Source organism: Stegostoma tigrinum, chromosome 12 (assembly GCF_030684315.1).
Source record: "Stegostoma tigrinum isolate sSteTig4 chromosome 12, sSteTig4.hap1, whole genome shotgun sequence".
Taxonomy (NCBI): Eukaryota; Metazoa; Chordata; class Chondrichthyes; order Orectolobiformes; family Stegostomatidae; genus Stegostoma; species Stegostoma tigrinum.
In genome coordinates this window covers 72,074,161-72,101,334 of record NC_081365.1, presented here as the reverse complement: position 1 = coordinate 72,101,334, position 27,174 = coordinate 72,074,161, and the positions used below count along the sequence as shown (strand labels likewise).

The following is a 27,174-nucleotide window of genomic DNA, read 5'->3' as shown; positions in this document are numbered from 1 at the left end:
TCAAATGGAATAGACCCTCTGCATATACACACACAAAAATGGTATGTTGCATGCCTTAAGAAGCTTATTGGAAAGAGAGCTCCCAAAAGAGTCAACAATATTGATACAGCAGGAAGTATGAGCAGTATTTCTGTTGATTTTGTAAGAGCTGCTCTAGAGAAGGAAAAGGCAGCCACAAATAAGTTTGGATTTCTGTTGGGGTAGCAGATCACCCTCTCATCAGCTAACAGTACTTGAACCCATGAACAGGCCTTGAAGCTGTCCTGTTAAGTAAGTGAATAGCAGAACAGATTCAAGTTTCAAGAACAGACCAGCTTGTGTCTCTGCAACTCTTTTTGTGAAACCCTTACCAGTATTAACAAGCTCCAAACTACTCATCAAGCTGTGACTATCCTATCAATTATCTACTAACATTAGATAGCAACTTTATTCTTTCCTACCGAATCAGGCAGTAGAAAACATTGCAAATCTACCATCCACTTACTCAGTTCCACTTCTAGTAACTTGGAGGCACTTAGTTGATGATAAGACAACTGACAAGTTCAAATTTGACTATAACAGGCTCAATAACCAGTGATTCTACCACCTAGCTATCTCCTACAGCCCTTCGCATTCCTTCTCTTTAAGTATTCTCGCATTTGTTCCTTATAAGACACAATAGTGCTAAATTTTATTCTGAGAGCTAAAGCAGTAATAACCATATACGTGCAGATTATGTACAAGTAATGAAAAAGAAGTAATCACACTAGTTTTGTTTTCAAACGATTAAATCTATTTATCATGTAAATAGCATTGGTGTACAAGCCTCGCACTCACTTGATAATATGTTTAAATTAACTTTCATTCTTACAAACAAAATTCTGCCAAGTTCTTATGTCTTGTGTTAAAGCAGAGCTGGCTTTTTCATTCCAAATCCAACTTTTATCAACACATTTTATCTATACCATTCAAAATTATATTACAGCAACCACTCTTAGTGATAACATTCTTATTCAACAACTGTAATACTTTACTGCTAAATTGTATATAATAAATAACAAGTAACAATCATGAGGAATCATTTCTTGATGGAAGAATCCAGTAGATCTTTTGCTTCATTGATCTTTGCAGCCAGGTATGGTGATCCTCCTAAAATTACAGGGACAAAAATGAGCTTTAGTTTAATTTACAATTGCAAGGTTCCCTGACTTCTTAATGGTTTTCCAGTTCTGACTCTTGGTTCATTTGCAGTAGTGCTCAGAAATATTTAAACAATTCAGTTACACCAAGTAATATTTCTGTACATTCAATATATAAAGAAATGTTTTCACTTACAGAATCAAAAGTTTACAGAATAAGAGACTATTCAAACCATCTTGACTGTACTGGTTTTTGAAAGAACTGTCCAATTCTCACACCCGCTCATTCACATAATACCAGAAATATTTCCATTTCAAGCAAAGGAAGTTGTGGTTCAGTGACAGTGTTCCTACCTTGGACCAGACGATCTGTGTACAAGTTCCATTTACCTGAGGATGTATAAACATGCCTGAACAAGTTGATTTTTAAAAAAATACATTTATATCCAATACCCTTTGAAAGTCAAAATCTACTTCCATCATTGTTTCAGGCAATGCTTTCCAGATCATAGCTAGTTGCATTAAGAATTAAAACTATTGTGGCGTGTACACTTACAGCACCTAGAATTCACTAGTTTAGTTTTGTTAGAAATGATGAGATTTACCTTCAACCATCCCCTCAAGAAAGTAGATGTGCAGTTTGAGAACTTGAGTGCTATATTGTTTCACACTATAGTTATGTTGTAACACAGCAGTTCCTAAACAGTGGGTTACAATCTCAGTTGAGGAGCTGATTATGTCTGTCTGTGTGGGGGGCAAGAGAGGAGCTGATTCAGGGTTGAGGGGTGGATGCTGAAATCCTCCAGAGAAAATTAGAAGCTTATTTGATTTGTAGTAATACAAAGTAACAGACTGAAAGGCACATCAAGTTAATAATGTCTTTACTTGCTAATAAAAGAAAATCTTGATGTACTAACATTAATAATTATCTACTGAATGCTACTGTGCTGCTTTGCTTTTTAGGCAACGGGGGTTAATTTGAACATTAAATGTAGGCATTGTTTAAAGATCTAAATTACCTCCTGGTAGGGCACATTTTAAACTCTAGTTTGGATTTCACACCAGCCCTTTATTGATCAAGTCTGACTTGGCCCACAAATGAAAATCACTTCACTAACCATGTAGAAGTTATATTGAGACCACACTTTACACATACCATTATTTTGGGAAAACTGACCCTTGGTTAAAATTGATTTCATTATATTCTTAGCTGATTAATTTTCAATTTAATCAAAATTCAGTAAAGCAAGGTTTTATTCTCTGCAGATCAGTCATTGAACATTTGTTACAAAAAGACCTCATTTAATTCACTCATCAGTTATGCTTGTCAGGGTACCGTCAGGAATAGGAAGGGTGTGATCACTGGATGGGATTGTACTACCGGCCTCCAAACTCCAAGCTGGCATGTAAATTGGACAGTTCTTTCAAAAGGTCGTATAGTCATGATGGCTTGATTAGTCTCTTATTCCATAAACTTTTGATACAGTGGGTGATCGAGGAACATATGAGGACAGTTTATGGAAAAATGTTTTGTCAGCAGTGTCTGTTCTTGTTTCAGATTTCCATGTATTCAACAGTCAAAGTAATTCAGTAAGCACAAGGGTAAGGAATCTTAATGAGTGCAAGCCCAGCTACCCAAATTAATGAACTAAGACACGGAAGGGCAACAGTCACTTTTCACCATCATGCAGGCAAGACATTTTAAGACAGTGTACACATCCTTTGAGGAATTAGAGAGATTCTTCAGAATTACTTAACTTTACTTAGGTTATTAGCTCCCAGTTAGCATAGGATGTACTTCAAATAATTAACATTTTATGCTTTAAGACTCATGACTAATTATTGCCTATAAACTTCTTGAAGTAGCTGAGAGGTGCTCATTCAATGGCATAACGAATAACTATATGAGAAATAAACATTTAAAAGTTATGTGACTTTCAAGTCTAACTACAATAGTTAGAGCTACTCTCTAAGGAATTAAAAATGACCCACTTATTTAAATGTTTCCATTAAATAATATTCCTACCTCTGTCAGGATGATTCAAGAGCATAATTCTTTTGTGGGCTTCTCCAATTTTTGTTCGATTAGCTGATGAACTAAAGAGAGAAACATCAATCTGTACTCAGCACTCACTCAAAACATCTCTCAAGGATAAAAAAAATGCTCCTACAACCCTATGAAATTAGAATTTAACAACGGGAATCTATTCAACAAGCTGATCAATGTGCTTGTACCATTCTACCTAAAAAGCCCAAATCCCACAATTAAAACAACAGGTCACCATGTTATTTATCACTAAACATCCACTCATTCATTTCAAGGGCAGTGAGCTGAAGTGTGGCCAAAAATGCTGTTAACTGGCTGGCATAGATAATACCTTTTCTGAGACAGTCGACACAGTCTAGAGGATAAAATCTAGGTTACTACTTCAGCACAGCACTGAACCTTTGGATTGAACCGATCTAACCTTTACAATATTTTGCCCACGAGGGGGTGGTATAGAAATTTAAGTGGTCAGTCAGAATTTGACACTTAACAAAAGTTAACAAAAACTTCACCACCATCTAAGTACTTACTAGCATCAACATGCATCGAGATTTTGAAAGAAAAAAGTTCTGCTCGGAACTAATTTATGTAACTTGTCCAGCAAGATGGTGGCAGTGTAAGTCATTCTGTTCGGAGCTCCACTCTGCTCATCAGTTCCCTTTCCTTTTCATAGAACATAGAACAGTACAGCACAAAACAGGCCCTTCAGCCCGCAATGTTGTGCCGACCATTGATCCTCCTGTATGCACCCTCAAATTTCTGTGACCATATGCATGTCCAGCAGTCTCTTAAATGACCCCAATGACCTTGCTTCTACAACTGCTGCTGGCAATGCATTCCATGCTCTCACAACTCTCTGTGTAAAGAACCCGCCTCTGACATCCCTTCTATACTTTCCTCCAACCAGCTTAAAACTATGACCCCTCGTGCTAGCCATTTCTGCCCTGGGAAATAGTCTCTGGCTATCAACTCTATCTATGCCTCTCATTATCTTGTATATCTCAATTAGGTCCCCTCTCCTCCTCCTTTTCTCCAATGAAAAGAGTCCGAGCTCAGTCAACCTCTCTTCATAAGATAAGCCCTCCAGTCCAGGCAGCAAATGGTAAACCTCCTCTGAACCCTCTCCAAAGCATCCACATCTCTCCTATAATAGGGCGACCAGAACTGGACGCAGTATTCCAAGTGCAGTCTAACCAAAGTTTTATAGAGCTGCAACAAGATCTCACGACTCTTAAACTCAATCCCCTTAAACTCAATTTTCCTTTGTTTTGTCTTCTTCTTCTCTCTTCTCACTGTAGTAATTCTAGATCCCCACACTCTGCCCTTTTAATTACCTACTAAGAAGTCGAGGAGGAGTTAGGTTGAGCGGCTACCATGTGACATGACCTGAATGTGCAAATTCAGGTCACGTCCTGCAGCAACAGCAGATCGAGCATGGGCTGGAGTGATATTGGTGGCAAGGGCAGGCCGGTGAGGAAACAGCAGAGAGTGCGGGCCAGTGAGGTAGCAGCAGCAGGTGGCCAGGGCGGGCCAGCGAGGTAGCAGCAGAGAGGGCAGGCTGGTGAGGCAATGACAGTAGCCTAGTACATAGAACATAGAACATTATAGCACAGTACAGGCCCTTCGGCCCTCGATGTTGTGCCAACCTGTCATACCGATCTCAAGCCCATCTAATCTACACTATTCCATGTTCGTCCATATGCTTATCCAATGACAACTTAAATGTACCTAAAGTTGGTGAATCTACTACCGTTGCAGGAAAAGCATTCCATTCCCTTACTACTCTGAGTAAAGAAACTACCTCTGACATCTGTCCTATATCTTTCACCCCTCAACTTAAAGCTATGCCCCCTCATGCTCGCCGTCACCATCCTAGGAAAAAGGCTCTCCCTATCCACCCTATCTAACCCTCTGATTATTTTATATGTTTCAATTAAGTCACCTCTCAACCTTCTTCTCGCTAATGAAAACAGCCTCGAGTCCCTCAGCCTTTCCTCATAAGACCTTCCCTCCATGCCAGGCAACATCCTAGTAAATCTCCTCTGCACCCTTTCCAAAGCTTCCACATCCTTCTTATAATGCAGTGACCAGAACAGTACGCAATACTCCAAGTGCGGCCGCACCAGAGTTTTGTACAGCTTCACCATAACCTCTTGGTTCCGGAACTCGATCCCTCTATTAATAAAAGCTAAAACACTGTATGCCTTCTTAACTGCCCTGTCAACCTGGGTGGCAACTTTCAAGGATCTGTGTACCTGGACACCGAGATCTCTCTGCTCATCTACACTACCAAGAATCTTACCATTAGCCCAGTACTTTGCCTTCCGGTTACTCCTACCAAAGTGCATCACCTCACACATGTCTGCATTAAACTACATTTGCCACCTCTCAGCCCAGCTCCGCAGCTTATCCATGTCTCTCTGCAACATGCAGCATCCTTCGTCACTATCCACAACTCCACCGACCTTAGTGTCGTCTGCAAATTTACTAACCCATCCTTCTACGCCCTCATCCAGGTCATTTATATATAGTAGTCGGAGAGGCGCCAGCACCATTGTGGAGATAGGACTTGGGACTCTGAGATATGGACTTTATTTTCTTGCTTACATTTTGGCTGTTAAATTCCTTAATTCTATTTTTTGTAACCAAGTGAGTGCCAGTGAATGGTGACTTTGTGCACTTTTCACTGTACTTATTTGTTTGGTCTATGTACTAAATAAATACAACTGTATAGGGAGGCAAACACTTAGGACCAACAGGGATAGGATACTTTTAGAGGCTCTTGATTTCCCACACTATCTTCATGAACTGAGGAAACATTTATCTTGATTCCACGGGATTTTCTTCCAAGCCTATAGTGATAGATCTGAAAATGTATCCGTCAAATAGTGACACCTTAATCAATCAGATTCCCAAAACAGCATCTACATATATAGATGAGTGAAGATACTTACCTAATACCTAATATGAGGTTAGCCTCACGCTTATTCATTTTTGCTTCAAATCCTCCTTTGTAATATGTTGGAAAGCCCTACAAGATAAAATGATCCTGTATTAACCCATCTGTTAATGATACCTTAATCTAGTGGAATATTTTGTTTGTCAAACATGTTTCTATGATGCCTTCTTTCAGAATTCTAGAAAAACATCTTTAATTATGGCCCGAGCTACCGTTTTGAACCATTATTTGATCATAGAACATAGAACATAGACAAGTACAGCACAGTACAGGCCCTTCGGCCCACGATGTTGTGTCGTGGATTAATCCTAATCCAAAAATAAAATAACCTGACCTACACTCCCCTCAATTCACTGCTGTCCATGTGCATGTCCAGCAGTCGCTTGTATGTCACTAATGACTCTGCTTCCACGACTACCACTGGCAAAGTATTCCATGCGCTTACAACTCTCTGGGTGAAGATCCTCCCACTGACATCTCCTCTATACCTTCCTCCGAACACCTTAAAACTATGACCCCTCGTGGCAGTCAATCCTGCCCTGGGGAAAAGTCTCTGACTATCGACTCTATCCATGCCTCTCATTACCTTGTACACCTCAATCAGGTCACCACTCTTCCTCCTTCTCTCCAGAGAGAAAAGTCCGAGCTCAGTCAGCCTCTCCTCATAAGAGGAGCCCTCCAGTCCAGGCAGCGTCCTGGTAAACCTCCTTTGCACCTTCTCCAAAGCCTCCACATCTTTCCTATAATAGGGCGACCAGAACTGAACACAATATTCCAAGTGTTGTCTCACCAGGGTTTTGTATAGCTGCAGCATAACCTCGCAGCTCTTAAACTCGATCCCCTTGTTAATGAAAGCCAAAACACCATATGCTTTCTTAACAACCTTATCCACTTGGATCAATAATACAAAATTAAGCAACACAGTAATTTAAGGTTTGACTGGGGCAACGGAAGTAACTCCATAACAATCTCCAAGAAATTATTTAAAGGTGATTTTAATTGAGTTGTAACTGTGCTGCCAAGAAGCTCCATTTTATTAGTGGGTAAATAAGAGTTGTATGCAATGAAAATTTGTATCTTTTCCCACACTTTAACTATGTTTCTCAATCTAAAACTTCACCCAAACTGCGTCCGAGAATAGCTTCTTCAGAACACCCCACATTATTTGTATGGAAATCTAACCACTTCACAAGCAGGTCAGCAAATTCCAACTGTTCAGAACCCGAGAGCCATTGTACCTAATTATTTGTTTCCTGTCAAAAATTCAAGTTCATCAGCAGGTTACAACATTTCCTCTGTAGGTGCTTTTAGTGCCTTAAGATTTTTTATGTCAAAAGGTACTACACACGAGCTGTCAGTAGTTGTTCAGTTTTTTGGTCGTAAATCCGTGAACATGAAAATGCCTTAACAACTCAGGACATAGATAAGTTAAGTGCTGGTTGTGATAACTGTTTCCTAACGGTAAGCCTATATTTTTACTCCCATAGCACAGGTCAACAGTAACAAAATTGGTTCATTTCTGTCACGTGGACTTATAAAGTCTTCAAAATTTTCACTTTTAAAATAAAAAAAATTCTCAAGATTAATAAAAGCAAAGAGCTGGAGAAATTCAGCAGGTCTAGAACATCTGTAGAGAAAGAAACAAAATTAACATTTTGATCTGATATGACTCTTTGGAGCTGTTCAGAAGAATCATTTCAGACTCAAACGTTAACTTTGTTCCCTTCTCCACAAAATCTGCCGAACCTGCTATGTTTCTCCAGCACTTCCTGGTTTTATTTCAGAGTTTCACCATCCACACCACGTTCATTTTATTCATTCTTACAATAGAACACAAGGAGCAGGAGCAATTCAGCCCCTCGAGTCTGCTCTATTATTAATACAATCATGGCTGATCTTATTTCGGCCTCAACTCCTTGCCCACTCTCCATAAACACTTAATCCATTACTAATTAAAAGTCCCCCTCTTCCTTAAAATTTATTCCATGTCCCATTGTCCAACACGTTAGGGTAGTGAATTCCACAGATTCACGACCCTTTGAGAGAAGCAAGTCTTTGATTTAAATCTGCCACCCCATAGCCTACATCTAATTCTAGATTGCCCCACAAGGCAAAATGTCCACTCTACATCTGGTGTGTCAATCACCCTTAGCATTATTACATACCTCAACTGGATCTCCTATCATCCTTTTGAACTGTAGCAAGTATAGGCCTAAACTGCTGAATCGCCCTCTCCTCTTAAGAGGAGCCTTTCAACTCTGAACTAGCTCCATTGCAATTACATACTTGTGACATAACTGTGGGTAAAGCTGTGAAGGCAAATAGTTTTTCCTGACCTTAACTGCCCTGAAAGTTTGGAAAAAAAAACTGGCTGATTATCTAGATTACTTTAGAGGACCTTAATGAAATCTGAGTTATTCCAACAATCCTCCTGCCTCATGGTCCCTTTTACTGATGGCTGAAAAAAAATCTACAATCCAAAATCTGAGTTTAAATTTGCAAATTGCTATGATAGGATTTGACTCATCCTCCACATTATTAATCCAGACCTCTATAGCACTAATCCAGTAACAAACATTACAACAATATTCAGGACTATCATTAGCCAAGCATCCGCCTTTGGACATCTCAACTTCTGGTTAAGAAATTTTACAGCCTTCAAATTTCAAAGGAAATGGTGACATCTACGAATAAATATCATAGGCCATTTGTATCCTCCAAAGCTGCACTTAAAAATAAATTGTATATTTATTTAGACAAGTCTTTTACCGTAAAACTTGACTCCAGTATTTTCACATGTAATTCACTAAATATCCAGCTGATATCACAGCAGAATTTGAGGGAAGTGTAGAACTTAAATTGGAATGGAGTAACAGGCACCTCTGGGAATAATAAATCATGCTGCTCTGGTCTTCATTCTAAATCCACTTTTTTCCATTACGTGTACAGATGATGAACATTTCAACATCACAGATTTTCTGAAAAGAACCTACGAAGTGCTTTAATTTAATGCGTGTAAAATACACTCATTGTCAAGGAACAAATCCATGTTTTATGGAATGATTTAAATACAAAATATAAAGCTGGTAGAATTTAAATTCCATCTTAAAGCAATTTAAAAGCAGAAAATGAAACCTAAATAGAATTTCTGTGCACAGAATATTAACCCCTTCAAATTAGCTACAGCTGTTACAACACTGTGTTAACGCGCAAGATAACTTCCTTTATATGGCAAATTTACATGACTAGGTAATAAAGAAACTACTTTAGTGTCAAAAGTTATGACTCTTCAAATTGTAGATTATCTAATAGTGTCAACTCATTTCCACATAATTCAAATTCAAAGCACACTTGGAACAACAAAGGGGGAACATTTGACTTGGAAGGACATTATTCATGAACTTGCACCAATATGGTGCCTTGCCCGTTCTCATGTTATTGCAAAGTGCTTCATTGTCAATGAATTAATACTTGAATAGTAGCTGCTTTCATAATGAAGGTAAAAGCACAAATGGGCTTGCACATGAAGAAACATCCAAACATCAAAACAAACAACAGGATCACTGGTTGTGTGGGGGACTGACAGAGGAACAATTGTTGCCTCAAACATCTGAATATTCCTTCTGCTATTCCTTAAAATGGCATGGAAATCAATGAGTTAAATATAACATCTGAAATACAGCACCTCTTGACGTCCAAGCACTCCCTTGACTGTCACTTTAGACAATACACTCAAGTTTAGAGCATTGAGAGTCCGTGAACATGTGACTCTAAAATGCAGATATCACATTAAGCCATAAACAGACACCAAAGGTCTTAACAGAAAACCATCCCAAAAAATCACTACATAAATTACGATCTGGATGAAGGGATTGGGGGCATTCTGGCAAAGTTTGCTGATGATACGAAGATAGGTGGACAGGCAGGTAGTACTGAGGAGGTGGGGATGCTGCAGAAAGATTTAGACAGTTTAGGAGAGTGGTCCAGGAAATGGCTGATGAAATTCACCGTGAGCAAATGCGAGGTTTTGCACCTTGGAAAAAAAGAATACAGGCATGGGCTATTTTCTAAACGGTGAGAAAATTCGTAAAGCAGAAATACAAAGGGATCTGGGAGTGTTGGTCCAGGATTCTCTAAAGGTTAACTTGCAGGTAGAGTCTGTGATTAAGAAAGCAAATGTAATGTTGTCATTTATTTCAAGAGGGTTGGAATATAAAAGCAGTGATGTGCTTCTGAGGCTTTATGAAGCTCTAGTTAGGCCCCATTTAGAATACTGAGTCCAATTTTGGGCCCCACACCTCAGGAAGGACATACTGGCGCTGGAGTGTGTCCAGCGGAGATTCACATGGATGATCCCTGCAATGGTAGTTTTAACGTACGACGAACGGCTAAGGATCCTGGGATTGCATTCATTAGAGTTTAGAAGGTTGAGGGAAGATCTAATAGAAACTTACAAGATAATGTATGGCTTAGAAAGGGTGGACGTTGGGAAGTTGTTTCCATTAGGTGGGGAGACTAGGACCCGTGGGCACAGCCTTAGAATTAGAGGGGGTAAATTTAAAACGGAAATGAGGAGACATTTCTTCCACCAGAAGATGGTGGGCCTGTGGAATTCATTGCCACGGAGTGCAGTGGAGGCTGGGACATTAAATGTCTTCAAGGCAGAGATTGATAAATTCTTGATCTCAGAAGGAATCAAGGGCTATGGGGAGAGTGCAGGGAAGTGGAGTTGAAATGCCCATCAGCCATGATTTAAAGGGGGGAGAAGACTCGTTGGGCCGAATGGCCTTACTTCCACTCCTATGTCTTATGGTCTCAAGCTCAGTATACCCTCAGTGCTGCACCCCAAAATAAGAGATATGCATAAAAGTGGTCCAATATCCAAGCATTTTATTTTTGAAACATCAAGCACTGCTATCAGCACACTTACAGGACTAGGGATTGTTCTTGCCATTTCTACAATTATTTGTTGAACAGGTTTCCAGAACCGAAATGCATGGCGACCTGAAAAAAAAAATCAGCTACGTTTCTCATTGTCTTCTGGGCATTCAAAACAATCCTTAATAGCCTTTGCTACATAAAACAAGTGGCCTACCATTCAATGAGATCATGGTTAAATTATGTGCTAATTTTATCCACCTGTTTTGGCTAATGCTTAGATTTTAGCTTAATATAGTTACTATTGATCTTTGAATATTTGAAAAACACTAACTGAGCTAACATTGACCAGTTTTTGTGCGAGACTTCCCAACTTCTAACAACCAGAGTGAAGCAAAGTTTCCTAATGCCATTACGAAATGACCTAATTTCAATTTATACTCCATTATCTTAGACACCCTCACCTGTGAAAACAGGTTACCTCTATTTACCTTCTGTTCCTTTAAAAATTCTAAAAATCTGAATTAAGTCATCCCTCAAGAATAATAGGGAATGCAAGGCTAGTTTAAGCTGATTGTTCCTTGTAATTTAATCGTGGAGACTTGAGTAACATTCTGTTGCACTTAGGTGAAGATCAATATGTATCTTCCAGTGTGATGCAATGATTGTATGAAGTAGTCCCAATGTCACATAACCAAGCTTCATACAGGTGAAGGAAAACATTGGCTGCATATTCAGGCTATAAATCAAGTTTAACATCATCTTAATAGAATGTTAGCCATATTTTCCATATCCTGCAAACATATTTTGGCCCCTTTTCATAGAATCCCTACAGTGTGGAGGACCACCATTCAACCTATTGAGTCCACAATGATCCTCTAATGAATATCCCATCCAGTCCCAGCCCCCTATCCTATCCCTGCAACCCTGCATTTCCCAAGGCTAATCTACCCAGCCTGCACATTGTGGGAGGAAACTAGAGGAAACCCACTAGAAACCCCTGTCATCGCAAAACCCCCAACCCCTCCAGCCTCCGACACTCCAGGGAAGACGGCCCCAGCCTATTCAGCCTTTCCCTATAGCTCAAACCCTCCAACCTGGCAACATCCTTGTGAAAACTGAAAAGATTCAGAAAAGATTTACAATGTCCTTCCCATAGCAGGGAGACCAAAATTGCACGCAATGTTCCAAAAGTGGCCAAACCAATGCCCCGTGTATTTGCAACATGACCTCCCAACTCCTAGTGCAATGCACTGACCAATAAAGTTTTAATACCAAATGCCTTCTTCACTAATCTGTTTACCTGTCACTCCATTTTCAAGGTACTATGAACCTGTATTCCAAGGTCTTTTTATTCAGCAACATCTCCAGGACCTTACGATTAAGTGTATAAGTCCTGCAGTGATCTGGCTTTCTAAAATGCAGCACCTCACACTTATCGAAATTTAACTCCATCTGCCACTTCTTTGCCCAATGGCCCATTTGATCAAGTTCCCATTGTACTCTGAGGCAACCTTCTTTACTGTCCACTACAGCTCCAATTTTGGTGTCATCTGCAAACTTACTAATCGTATCTCCTATGTTCACATACAAATCACTTATATAAATGAAAATGAGTGGACATGCAACCCCCTTACCCCAAACCTTACGGTACAGAGTTGGTAACAGGATTCCAGCCCAAACCACAACCCTCTATCTTCTACCTTCAAGCCAGTTCTGTATCCAAATAGCTAGCTTGTCCTCTACTCGTGTGATCTAAACTTTCTAACCAGTCTACTGTGAGGAACCTTGTCAAACACCTTTCTGAAGTCAATATAAGTCATGTCCACTGCTCTGCCCTCAATCACGGTGGCTCAGTGGTTAGCACTGCAGCCTCACAACGTCAGGGACCCAGGTTCGACTCCAGCCTCAGGAAACTGTCTGTGCGGAACTTGCACGTTCTCCCCGTGTCTGCGTGGGTTTCCTCTGGGTGCTCCTTTTTCTTCCCACAGTCCAAAGATGTGCAGGCTAGGTGGATCGGCCATGCTAAATTGTCCGTAGTGTTCAAGGGTGTGGGTGGGATGCTCCAAGGGGCGGTGTGGACTTGTTAGGCCAAAGGGCCTGTTTCCACACTGTAGGGAATCTAATATAAACTGATCTAACCCGGTTTGTTATTTCTTCAAAAAAACTCAAACTCTAGCTTTTCACCATTTAGAAAACAAATCTATTGTTTCTGGTTCAACATTATCGATAAGAGTGAGGTCATCAATGAAATGGGTCAGCCATAATTTTCTCTGACCACTTAATCAAAAAGATGTCTTTGTAATTCCATGCCAACGGCTACGCTACTGACGACTCATTGCATTCAGGTCCTACATTAGTTCAAACCACAAGTAAAAAAAATCAGTTTATCAACACACTGTATTAGGATTTCACCTGGAATCAACAAGGTCGAAAATCACATGACACCAGGTTATAGTCCAACAGGTTTATTTGAAGACACAAGCTTTCAAGTCTCATTCCTTATTCAGGAGTCAGTGAGAGGGGTGGCATCAGACACAGTTTATAAGCAAAAGATCAAAGGTCATAGAACTGATACAGTGTTTGAACAAACCTAAGATGGCTGTTAAATACTTAATCAGTTATAAAGGTTTAATATGTGAATTCCAGAATTTCTTTCAAGTCACTGCCCTGAGATAACTAAAGGTTCTAATAGTTCCTTCAGCATATCAGAGGTGACATCCCAGGTCACACAATGCATTTTAAGTGTAAGGCCCTGTTTAAAACCTGGTTGTGTATCAATGTGGAGTCAGGCTGTTTTTATTTCCAAAGTAGGAATTTATAAAATGCCACAATGATTGTCTAGAAATTGTGTGCTTTTTGAACAAAACAGAATATATTTGCAATTAAAAATCTGCAATTGTAAATTCATCCCATAGAGTTATGTGTGTGCGTGCGCGAGCGAGGGGCGGGGGGGAACAGAGTGTGAGAGAGAGAGGGGGAGAGACACAGAATGTGCGTGCTTGACAGACAGAGTGTGAGAGTGTGTGTGCTTGAGAGACAGAGAGTGTGTGTACGCAGAGATATGAAAAAGTGTATAGTGTGGTGGGGTCATCTGGAGTGTGCCATAAACCCAAGATCCCAGTTGATGTGGTCGTCATGGATACCGAATCAGGCTATCAGTCTCACCTCAGCAATCTGTATTGTTGTGCATCCCAAAATCCACTTGGAGGACATTTATCTCAGGTCAGTGACTTGAAAGAAATGCTGGAATTTTCATATTAATCCTTTCTGTGTGATTAAACATTTAACAGCCATTTTAGGATTGTTCAACATTGCATCAGTTCTATGACGCTTTGATTTTTTGCTTATAAATTCTGTGTCCGATGCTATCTCTCTCACTGACACCTGAAGAAGGAATGAGACTCTGAAAGCTTATGTCTTCAAATAAACTTGTTGGACTATAACCTGGTGTCATGTGATTTTTGATTTTGTCCACCCTAGTCCAACACCAGAACCTCCAACTACTTCGATTCTGGATCAAAATAGTAGAGAGATGTTTACATAGTTTTTTTACTTCCTTTCCACACACATCTGTATTAGGAATGCCTTGCAATCCTTCCAACAGGTTCTACCACACTATAACACTCAGCACAGCAAGTTTCTACACTTGGTTATATCTCCAGGTCATGACATTGAAGAATATTTAGGGGGCTCCTTTGCATGTTGTGCACATCAAGCTACAGGATGTTATTGCTGGAAAAAAAAATCTTTCCATTTTGATACCCAGTGTTATCATTGTGCAACACTTGATTCTGGTAATGCTCAGAGTATGGTTCTGCTTTGTGACTCAACTTCAATTTCATGAAAGGACCTCCTGAATATGCAAGCATGATATTTCTTTCTATCCAGTAGCCTAAGTGAGGATGCCAAGGAAGGGAATTAGTCTCTGGATTCGGACTAGCTAAACATATCTCAGCCACAGGACTTCATTTCTGAGGCCTTATTCAGCTCAAACCAAAGGCTATGAACATTCCATAATCCTAGAGAACCAGAAGTTAAGTCAGCTCATAACACTTCATGTATTATGGCATACAACAGAGGCATAAGGAAGCATGTACCAGTTGCTATGGCCCAGGAATATACAAAAGATGGAGCAGGCACTGCTATCCTTTTTATTTTGCTTCCCTCCAATGGAATCACTGGAATAGCTTCACACAATCCTCAAAAGGAAATTCTTGGTCTCCATTCAATGAATGGAGGACCACTCCAGACAGAAAAGAACGCTTACACACAGAGCCATTTAAGAATTATGCCAAACATTTCTTGCACTATTTGCAAAGGCTTGCAAAATTGCAATTTGTTTTCAAATATATAACATCTGTCCAGTTGAAACCAAATTAGGTAGGAAAGTGTAAGTTTCTTCCAAAGAAATGCTCCAGAAGTAAATCAGCCAAATTTTTCCACAGATAAAGATTAAGTGAAAACTGAATATTCCAAATGTGAGATATGCAGAACATTAGCCCATTCCACTCAATTAGATAATTACAATGTAGCATGTTAGTGTCCGTTTGAGGTTATCAGCTCTGCTGTATTAGTGCACCTGAACCATTATGCTAAAAACACAATATATGTAAGATTTGAAGGCAAAGTAAAATGCTGAACTTACAGGATAAGGTGATAGCAATATTGGAGCATTAAGTGTTTTCAATTACACTCAAGGAAAACATACGATCGGTTAAGAAAGAATGGAGGATTTCTGCATGGTTAATTTAAAAAATACCATGCAATGAGTTGCCACAGGTGGTATTTAATAACATTAGAATATTATGAATAAAAACACTGATGATCAGTGCAAAGAAAATGTAAACAAAAGCAAGAACATGACGAGAACTCTCAACAGGTCAGGCTGCATCTGTGGAAAGAATAAACTAATTATCAATTGACAAATAAGAACACAAGACAGGTTCATTGAATAGGGATCAAAATCAAATCGGAGAAACGAGAAAATAAATACATGAGAAGAAACAGATTAATCTGCAAAGCACAAACGGAAAATACAAGATGATTAAATGTCATAAGTATTAAAAGCAGATAAAGTGCATCAGAATTGCACAGATGAATGCTAACTGCTAGGAAACAGTCTATATGCATCAAGTTAAGTTTAGAATTTTTCCCATTTGCTTACAGAAAAGAACCTCTGAAGTATTTTTTTTTAAATTTTAAAGTCGAATTAAAAACTTGCTGACTGAAAAGCACAGTTAGAATTCACTATGCATACATGGTGGAATTCTACCCAAAATTGGCTATATGTCAGTTTTAACAAGTTTCTTGAAAGGCTTCTCCCTGGAAGATCAGCAAGTTTTCTCACACTGCCTTCTCAAACGTGTTTCATCATCTATGGTACCCTGCTTATCCTATTCTCCCAAATTCCATAGGCAGAAGTCCTCACAACTGTTGGGGCATCATGAGATTGCTGGCACTAGCACCATATTTAAAAGTGCACGAGTTCAAGTGCTGGGAGTCTGGGGCTGCCCTGCATGGTTCACATGAATTGTGCTGGAACTTGGCACACCAGACATGTGGGCAGAGGTCCGGAGGTCCTAGTGACCACAATGGTGCAGAGGAGTGCCATCCTTTTCCCTGAGAACTCTCAGGAGACCACGACATTGAATCTTGTCAGTTTGGTCTAAAGTTACTACCCAAGTCATTGAGATTTCTAGTTTGGAGATCGATGACTTTCTCTGCTCTGAGAGGGTAAGTGCCATCAGTTTTTCTTTGTTACCTCACATTCACAAACTCTGCCAAAGCACCCACCTCCTACCAAGGCTTACGGTCTACACTTGCACTATTGCATGCAAACCTTCCCTCATTCACTCCCCCTCTCACACAGCCCAACCCCACTGCCAGGCCACTGTGCTGTCGACTTACTCATTCGGGACACCACGCTAGTTATCCCTCGCCTGCACCAGTACTAACAGCCAGACACTTTCATCTCACACAATCCCTTCCTTTTGCTCTTGGAATGAAACATCAGTGCCCAAAGGGCTGCAAGAACCAAGAGGCATGGGGGTGGTGTGCTACACGATATTTGAACCCTCACTACAGACTTTGACCCTGGCAACAAGGGTTGTAAACCATTCACCTACTGATGCCGAAACCTTCAGTCCCTGGCAACCAAGTAAGAATCATTGTCCATTGTACTACTCTCCCACGACCACTAACTGAAAACTTACTCTTAACTGGGCTGATCTTCTACCTCTTTTCTGCAAACCAGTCTCTCTTTTGTCTCCAAATGGCACAATCTTGGTGACCAAAGGGCTACCCCTCTACAAGACATCTTCTTTCCTGGAGAAAGTAGCTACAGATTAAAAGGCATCTGGGTACATGACTAGGAAAGGTTTAGAGGTATGCAGGCCAAATGCTGACAAATGGGACTAGATTTATTTAGGATATCTGGTTGACATGGACGAGTTGGACTGAAGGGTCTGTTTCCATGCTGACAAGCTCTATGACTCTATACCTCAGAGGTTGCTTCTTGCACCGTCCACCAGCTCAGTTAATGACACTTTGGTGGGTAATTCCTTTCCACAGCTGGAACTTCAAGCTAGTGAGTACATCACTGTCATGTTTCTGCAGCTGGCCACGTAAGAAACAACCAAATCTCTGGCACTCAGAGGACTGCAGGAAACCAGGAAACTGCTTACTTGATACATAATCACAGATAACTGCTCTTACTTAGGAGTCAGGAATCGTCACCATGTGGTGTCTGTCCAACAGCTGGGAAAATGGGAAGCTGCATTTGAATGAGGGGAGATTAATTAATAAGTTAACGCATGGAAATAGCCTTCTCCCTGCTTACGTGCATGAATCTCGTTACACCGTTCAGCGCTTGGTTGGAAAAATCTAACATTTTGATCTCAATGCAGAGAAGCTCACCTCTGTTAATCTTATGATTTTTCCAGCTTTCACACCAATGCCCACATCGATCTATTTTTGGGAAGATTCTGTCCATCATCTATGCTAACACTGCAGTACCATAATAAGGGAGTGCTAAGCTGTCGGAGTTGGCAATTTTAAGATGAAACTTTAAATCAGTTACAACTGTAGCTTAAAAATGAAAGTAAAAGAGTCCACAGACCTACTGAAGGAATTCAGAGGCATTCTTCCCAATGTTTGGTCTAACATTTTTCAGCCTCAAAAGAGACAGACAGACCATCCAAGATAACAAAAAGTGTGATGATAGATGAACACAGCAGGGCAAGCAGCACCTTAGGAGCACAAAAGCTGACGTTTTGGGCCTAGACCCTTCAGAGAGGGGGATGGGGAGAGGGTTCTTAAATAAATAGGGAGGGGGGGTGCCAGACCGAAGGTGGAGAGAAAAGAAGGTAGGTGGAGAGGAGAGTATAGGTGGGGAAGTAGGGAGGGGATAGGTCAGTCCAGGGATGATGGACAGGTCAAGGAGGCAGGATGAGGTTAGTAGGTAGGAAATGGAGGTGTGGCTTGAGGTGGGAGGAGGGTATAGGTGAGAGGAAGAACGGGTTAGGGAGGCAGGGACAAGCTGAGCAGGTTTTGGGATGCAGTGGGTTGGGGGGGGGGCGGGAGATGAGCTGGGCTGGTTTTGGGATGCAGTGGGGGAAGGCGAGATTTTGAAGCTTGTGAAGTCCATTTTCTTATTCCTGAATGCAGGAGTTAGCCACATGCAAATAAGCTGCATGTTTCTTAAATGAATTTGCATTTCACAAGTCTTAAAGCATTATACAAATGCAATCCTTTGTTTATTTTTGAATGGATAAAGGTACATTCTAATCTTTGAAGAAAGACAGAAGCATGAAGTGAACTTTTGCCTTACCTGCAAATGCTGCTGCAGCAATACCAAGTCCAACTGCTATTAGTGTTCTACCCTGGGAAAGGAATGGAAAAATGCAGTGTATAATAGACACGTGAAGAAATACACTTGCAATTATATCTTCACTTTATAAAACAGGAGCACACAATCACATTTCAGGGAAGAGGCTAGTGTTAACTCTCATCGCTTCACCTACATCATATTTTTCCTCACATACGCAAGGTTAGCATTTCTTGCCCATCACTAGCTGGACTGAGAAGGAAGATGGCAGTTGTCCTCCATCTCAAATCCTTCAGTTTGTCATGGTGAAGGTGCTCCCAATACTGCTGTTTAAATAAGGAACTCCACAAGTTTGATCCAGCAACCAGGCTGCAACTGTGATGTACTTCCGAGTTGGGATAGTCTGAGACTTGCAGAGGAATTTGGTGGTGGCAGAGCTGTGACAGTACCTCTATTGGATGCACTACGGGCAGAATACAGGGGTCACGAAGGCGAGAAAGAATGTTAAAAATAGCAAACAAGCTGCCTATCATGTAGATTACTTTGTTGCTGATGGCAAATAGCATAAAGGTGTTATTATGCCATCACTTATTAGTATATCCTCATAGATAAGCGATAATGGGAACTGATCATACTTTTGATTTGCCTTATCGGTTGTGGAGAAAACGAGGAATGTCAGGAAACAAGTCCTTTACAGAAGAATATCCAGAGTCTGATTCTGCTCTAGAAGCCATTGTATGCCAATGACATGAAGGCAATTACAACATCCAGGATGTTGGTTGCAGGGGACCAAGTAATAAAAGGCAAGGCTGCTGCAGTCCTACCCTCTCAGACACAGACAACTGCTACCGGCTTAACCTGAGGATCATCACACCACAGGGAGGGGGAAGTAACGTTCATGGTAACAAGAATTGAACCTATGCTGTTAGTACCACTGTGTGTCACAAACCCAACCAAACTCCTACCAAGCAATGAGTATCAATGAATGTTACAAAAATATTGCTCCCTGATTTATTTGCATATTCTGTTAGCAATAAGATATATGCACATTAATATAATTTATTTGTAGCATGGACGAATTCCTGGACTCACTTCTCAAACATTGGGAATTGAGCCAGTTGATTGAACTAAGGGTTATATATTGTAAGCTTTTATTGTCTTACAGCTTCAGGCTCTCTGGAGGTACAACTAGTCCTTGGTTCATTTTGCATGGCGATGTTTGTGGTTAATAACACTAGAAACAGTAGCTGTTCTAGAATGCCAAAAAGAGCTAACAGGTACTAGCAGGTACATGCACATTAAAAATTATGAAAACCTAGTGACAATGGTGGTATCAATAATGGTTCTACTATGAATCTTAACCACGAACTCCAATGTCATAGTTTCAAACACCAACTTTCATGCCTAACTAATAACTGTAATCACAAACCAGAGTCCTAACTAATCTGTTGTTTTTTTAAAAGGAGTTGTTGCAGGCATTGCGGACATTGCCGGTAGGGTCAACACTTTCTCCCCATCCTAACTACTCTGGAGGTTAGTGAGCTGAATTCTTGAACAACAGTAGTTATTCAGGTGTAGGGGCACCTAGAGTACTATCAGGAAGGGAAGTCCCGAAGGAATGGTTATATAGGTTCAAGTGTCCGGCTTGGAGGGGAATCTGCATGTGGTGGTGTTCCCATGTATGCCCTTGGCCTAGAAGGTAAGACAGGTAAAGTGCTATCAAAGGAGCATTATGAGTTGCTATATGCTCATAGCAGGTGATACACACTGCTGCCACTGTGTGGTGAAGGGAGTGAAGGAGAGTGTTGGATGAGATGCCAAAGCACAATTTTGCGCATATTGTTTAGAAAAATACCCCTTCCTAACTCTTTTTGATGCTGGCATTGTTCTCAACAGGAGTTGCTTGGAAATATACATTTGTCCCCATGGGAGGAGAAAAAAAAAGTGAACAGAAAATATCTACTCACAAAAACAGGAGCTCTGTGCCACACAAATAGTATCAGCACCTCTGAACCAGAGGACTCGGGTTCAAGTCCCATCTACTCTTCAGAGGCATTCTTCCCAATGTTTGGTCTAACATTTTTCAGCCTCAAAAGAGACAGACAGACAGACAGACCATCCACGATAACAAAATGTGATGATAGATGAACACAGCAGGGCAAGCAGCATCTGAGGAGCACAAAAGCTGACGTTTCGGGCCTAGACCCTTCATCAGAGAGGGGGATGGGGAGAGGGTTCTGAAATAAATAGGGACAGAGGGGGAGCCGGACCGAAGGTGTAGAGAAAAGAAGATAGGTGGAGAGGAGAGTAGAGGTGGGGAAGTAGGGAGGGGATAGGTCAGTCCAGGGATGACGGACAGGTCAAGGAGGCGGGATGAGGTTAGTAGGTAGGAAATGGAGGTGTGGCTTGAGGTGGGAGGAGGGTACAGGTGAGATGAAGAACGGGTTAGGGAGACAGGGACAAGCTGGGCTGGGATGCAGTGGGGGGAAGGGACGAGCTGGGCTAGTTTTGGGATGCAATGGGGGAAGGGGAGATTTTGAAGCTTGTGAAAATATCTACTCACAGAAACAGGAGCTCTGTGCCACATAAGTAGTATCAGTACCTCTGAACCAGAGGACTCAGGTTCAAGTCCCATCTACTCTACAGGTGTGTCATAATATGGATGCGAGTTTGCTCGTTGAGCTGGAAGGTTAGTTTTCAGATGTTTCGTCACCATTCTAGGTAACATCATCAGTGAGCCTCAGATGAAGCGCTGGTGTTATGTCCCGCTTTCTGTTTTATCTGGACATAACACCAGCGCTTCGTCGGAGGCTCACTGATGATGTTACCTAGAACAGTGACGAAACGTCTGAAAACTAACCTTCCAGCTCAGCGAGCAAACTCACATCCAGAACCTCAACCTGAGCTACAAATCTTCTCAAAACTCGCTGTCATAATATCCCTGAACATGTTGATAATAAGTGAATACTGGGAGGAGCTGTGGCCCAGTGGTAGTGTCCTAACTTCTGAGCCAGGGAACCCAGAATCAAGTCCCACCTGTGTTGGTATGTGTTGCAATAGGTTGATTAAAAATATCTATCCAGAGGATCTGGGAGCAACGGTGATGTCCCTACCTTTGAATTAGGAGACCTGGGTTCAGGTCCCATCTGCTCCGAGGGCATGCAGTCTCCACCCAAGAGGAACTTTCCAAGTGATTCAGAATTGGTTGGCTGACAGGAGGCAGAGAGTGGTTGTAGATGGTAAGTATTCTGCCTGGAGGTCAGTGCTGAGTGGTGTCCCGCAGGGCTCTGTTCTTGGGCCTCTGCTCTTTGTAGTTTTTATAAATGACTTGGATGAGGAGGTTGAGGCGTGGGGTAGTATGTTTGCTGATCACCCAAAGGTTGGAGGTGCCGTTGATAGTATCGAGGGCTATTGCAGGCTTCAGCGAGACATTGACAGAATGCAGAGCTGGGCTGAGAAATGGCAGATGGAGTTCAACCTGGATAAATGCGAAGTGATGCATTTTGGAAGGTTGAACTTAAATGCTGAATATAGGATTAAAGGCAGGATTCTCGGCAATGTGGAGGAACAGCGGGATCTTGGTGTTCAAGTGCTTAGCTCCCTCAAAGTTGCTACCCAGGTGGATAAGGTTAAGAAAGCATATGGTGTTTTGGCTTTCATTAACAGGGGGATCGAGTTTAAGAGCCGCGAGGTTATGCTGCAGCTCTACAAAACCCTGGTGAGACCACATTTGGAATAGTGCGTCCAGTTCTGGTTGCCCTATTATAGGAAAGATGTGGGGGCTTTGGAGAAGGTGCAAAGGAGGTTTACCAGGATGCTGCCTGGGCTGGCGGGCTCCTTTTACGAGGAGAGGTTGACTGAGCTCGGACTTTTCTCTCTGGAGAGAAGGAGGAAGAGAGGTGACCTGATCGAGGTGTACAAAGTAATGAGAGGCATGGATAGAGTCGATAGCCAGAGACTTTTCCCCAGGGCAGGATTGACTGCCACGAGGGGTCATAGTTTTAAGGAGGGAAGGTACAGAGGAGATGTCAGAGGGAGGTTCTTCACCCAGAGAGTTGTAAGCGCATGGAATACTTTACCAGTGGTAGTCATGGAAGCAGAGTCATTAGTGACATTTAAGCGACTGCTGGACATGCACATGGACAGCAGTGAATTGAGGGGAACGTAGGTTATTTTATTTTTGGATTAGGATTAATCCACGACGCAACATCGTGGGCCGAAGGGCCTGTACTGTGCTGTACTTTTCTATGTCCTATGATGTCCTGGGTTGAGACAGTGAACTCCACCAACAGTCTTTTGTGCTAGGTATGACTCCAACCAGCAGAAATTTTTTTCTCTAAAGTTCCACTGGCTGCAGTTTTACTAAGGTACGTTTGATGCCAAGGACAACTATTTTCACCTTGTGTTAAACTAAGCTTTTTTTTACATGTTTGAACCAATGTTACATTGAGGTCAGGAGCAGAGTGGCCCTGGCAGAAATCAACGTGAATATTAGTGAGCAAGTTATTGCTAAACCAGTGCCACTGAATAGCACTCCAATGATCCATTCCATCGTTTTGCTGATGATTTTAATTTTAAGCATGCGATTTTAAAATTTATCCTCTCTTTTTGCGCAGGATATTCCTAGATAAGTTTCCACATTGCCAAACAATAACTATACTGGTACAAGATAGTGAGAACTGCCAATGCTGGAGTCCGAGATAACACAGTGTGGAGCTGAAGGAACACAGCAGACCAGGCAGCATCAGAGGAGCAGGAAAGCTGATGTTTCGGGTTGGGACCCTTCTTCCGAAATATTCCTCCAGTTCTGAGGAAGGATGACCAGAGCCGAAATGTTAATTCTGTTTTTTCCTTCACAGATGCTGCCAGACCTGCTAAGCTTTTCCAGCAACTTTGTTTTTGTCTCAGTTTTTCCAATCTCTCTTCATAAATAAAACTCTCCCAACTCAGGCAATATCCTGGTAAATCTCCCCGCATCCTCTTCGGTGCAATCACATCTGTCCTATAATTTGGAATCCAGAGTGGACACTTTGCCCTTTTGGTGTAACTAACATTTTACATAGTTCTAGCATAAAATCTCTGCTCTTAGAGTCTATGTCTCAACTAATAAAGGCAAGTATCCCATATGCTTTCTTAACCAACTTATTTATTTGTCCCACTACCTCAAGGAATCGGTGCACACACACACACCAAGGTCCCTCTAATCCTTGATGCTTTCCAGCATCCTACTGTACATGATGTATTCCTTTGCTTTGTTTATCCTGCCAAAGAGCATCACCTCAATTTTCTAGATCAAATTCTACCTGCCACTGATCAGCCCATCTGGCCAGCCCACTTACATCCTCCTGTAATCCAATCTAAGACTACCTTCCAAACTATTTACCACTTCACCAATTTTCATATCATCTGTGAACATACTGATCATCATCCCCTTACCAACTTTCAAGTCTAAATTGTAGACAAGAGCTGTGGAACTTCTCTGGACATAGCATTCCAACCACAAAGCACCCCGCGATCACTCAGCTAATTATGGAACCAATTAGCCAAATTTCCTTGAGTTCCATGGGCTTTTACCTTTGATATCAGGCTCCCATTCAGGACCTTATTAAAAGGCTTGTTGAAATCCAAGCAGAAGGTCACATGGATTACCCTCATCTACACACCAAGTCATCTCTTCAAAAAATTTAATCAAGTTAGACAGATATAACTTTCTTCATAAAACCATGCTAACTGTTCTTTGATTAATCCCTGCCTCTCCAACTGCAGATTAATTCTGTCCCTCAGAATTCCATTTATTAGGTCCCTCACCGAGATTAGGCTGACAGTGGCCTGTAGTTTCCTGGTTTATCCATTGATCCCTTCTTAAATAACTTGGTATGGGTAACAAGATTCCCCAGCATTCTGAGTTTCAGATTTCCAGCATACACAGCAGTTTGCCTTTATGTCTTCAGTATTGTCACCAAATGTTGTAAGGGCCCATTGTATTTCTTGATACCAAATGGAGTGAAATCAACTGGTTGAAGACTGACGTGTGATGCTGGGGAACTCAGGACGGTCTGAGATGGAGCATAGACCGGCACTTCTGGCTGGAGATTAATACAAATATTTCAGTCTCAGTTTCACATCTGATCTAAAAATCTGCAACCTAGACAATTCTTCAGAACTGCATTGAAGTGATAGGTAGATGTGCAGTTCAATCCCAGGGGCGTGTCTTAAATTTAGCAAGAATCCTAACACTGACATCCAATCCAAAATCCTGATACACATGCTGTAAATCTGAAGTGGAATCAGGACAGCACTCAAATGAGGCAACATCCTGAGGACAGAGGCCGAGTGAACGTTTTGGGTAATGGAGAGAGTGTTAAGGAGTTTGGTGAGGCCACACCTGGAGTAATTGTGCAGTTTTGGGTCTCCTTATCCCAAGGAGGATGTTCAAATTTGTGCTGACTGAGTATAACACAGAATTAAGAGACTGATTCCTGGGGCGGCAGGACTGCCATAAGTTGATGGGCTGAATCAGTTACAGCTATTAATCACAGGAATTTAGAAGAATGAAGCAGGTGGGAAATAGATCTCATAGAAACCTATAAAGTTCTAACAGGAATAGTCAGAGTAAATACAGGATGGGTGTTCTCTATGATCTAGAACCAGATGTCACAGTTTACAGGGACATAGGTAGGCTATATAGGACGGAGGAGAAATTTCTTCAGAGAGCAGTGAGCCCATGGCTTTTCTGCCATGGAAACCACTTGAGGTCACACCATGTTTTCAAGAAACAGATACAATTCTTAGGGTAAAGAGATCCAAAGATGTTGGGAGAAAGCGAGAACACGTTACTGTGTTGAATGTTCAGCCATAATCGCATTGAATGGAGAGGAGCAGGCTCGAGGAGCTCGTATTTTCTGTTTCTAAAGGATTCCCGGAAGCAGTTGCTCATCTCAAGGGTTCCAGTTGCCTAATAGTCTACGAACACTTGTCAGTTCAGTCACGCTGGCAACGCGGTCATTCAATGAACCGAGGCGGCTGGACGATTGCAGGGCCCCGCACTTCTGCCCCACCAGGCGAGGTCGCGTACTTCCGCCTACCCCTTACCGAGTCACCACAACCGTCTCCGCCTGCCCCTTACCGAGTCACCACCACCATCTCCGTCTGCCCCTTACCGAGTCACCGCCACCATCTCCGTCTGCCCCTTACCGAGTCACCGCCACCGTCTCCGTCTGCCCCTTACCGAGTCACCGCCACCGTCTCCGTCTGCCCCTTACCGAGTCACCGCCACCATCTCCGTCTCCTCGCTCCGCCTGCCTCGCGCTGCTCATCGTTGTCCGGAAACACGCGCCGCAGCTTCCAACTGTCCCTTCACCGCTGTACGGTGGCCCTGTGCCGCCTAAATCAGCGAGCGCGAAATTCGAAACCGTTGCCACCCGACTGTCGTTCTCGCTAGATGGAAAATGAGTGAGAACATATCGCAAAATGCACATGATATATTGAAAGATATGATCGAAAGATCTGCCGCTGAATTGTGCGCGCGCACAGCGTCACCTATTTTCTATCTGTTTAACCAAAGATGAAAATTACAGGGAGAACTGGATAACCAGCGATATGCAGTTGAAACAACACGTACGATATCAAACTGCACTACAGTATCATTAAAGCGCCTCTGACAGCATCTTTCAAAATCCCGAACTCGACTACTGACAGGCTAAGGGCAGCAGATCACTTGCGTTGGCTACTTCCCACATCACAGTCTCCTGTCAAGCTGCAACGAATTTCTGATGAAGGGTCTAGGCCCGAAAAGTCAGCTTAAGATGCTGCTTGGCCTGCGGTGTTCATCCAGCTCTACACTTTGTTATCTCGGATTCTCCAGCATCTGCAGTTCCCAATATCTCCTCGTTTCCCTGTCCCGTCCCTTCTGCTCTGCACCTTCCTTTCACCCTGTTCCTCTTTGTTTTCTTCGCTCCTTCCATTCCCTCTGCCCCGCTCTTCCCTGATCTTGCGACTTCCCACCGCTTCCACGTCCCGTCCTTTACATCTACCTCTGTCCCCTCACCCTGAACGCATATCCTTCCCCAAGATGGCTCCGTGCCCTCCACCTTCTCCTATTTGCCCCTCACCTCCTTTTCCTCCTCCTTGCCTCAGCCCCACCTCCTGCCCACCCTTTGCCCCGCCCCCACGGTTCCACCACCTCCACTTTGCCCCACCCCCTCAAATCACGCCCCGCCTCTATTTTCCCCGCCCCCTTTTCCCCTCCCCGCTCTTCTCCCAGTTCACAGTCTACACTCCTCGCTCGCCCCTCCCCCTCCCCCTCCCTGTTTCTGCCCTGAGTCGTCACATGCAACGAGCCCAA

General features: G+C 42.1%; 1 protein-coding gene across 3 annotated transcripts; it reads right to left on the bottom strand.

The window, feature by feature from the left end:
• Positions 1-749: 749 nt before the first annotated feature.
• On the bottom strand, positions 750-26,931 carry LOC125456732 (dnaJ homolog subfamily C member 15-like). 3 transcript variants are annotated; one of them, XM_048540100.1, is made up of 8 exons: positions 26,878-26,931; positions 26,093-26,267; positions 18,834-18,885; positions 11,055-11,128; positions 6,120-6,196; positions 3,145-3,215; positions 1,473-1,508; positions 750-1,128 (listed from the first exon to the last, which is right to left on the bottom strand). In XM_048540100.1, exons 1-8 carry the CDS (start codon positions 26,886-26,888, stop codon positions 1,058-1,060), a joined length of 567 nt encoding a protein of 188 aa, XP_048396057.1. In that variant the 5' UTR covers positions 26,889-26,931; the 3' UTR covers positions 750-1,057. The 3 variants fall into 3 exon arrangements, with proteins under 3 accessions (XP_048396057.1, XP_048396056.1, XP_048396059.1); XM_048540099.2 differs by lacking the exon at positions 26,878-26,931 and adding an exon at positions 26,751-26,833; XM_048540102.1 differs by lacking the exons at positions 1,473-1,508; positions 26,878-26,931 and adding an exon at positions 26,751-26,809.
• Positions 26,932-27,174: the final 243 nt, after the last annotated feature.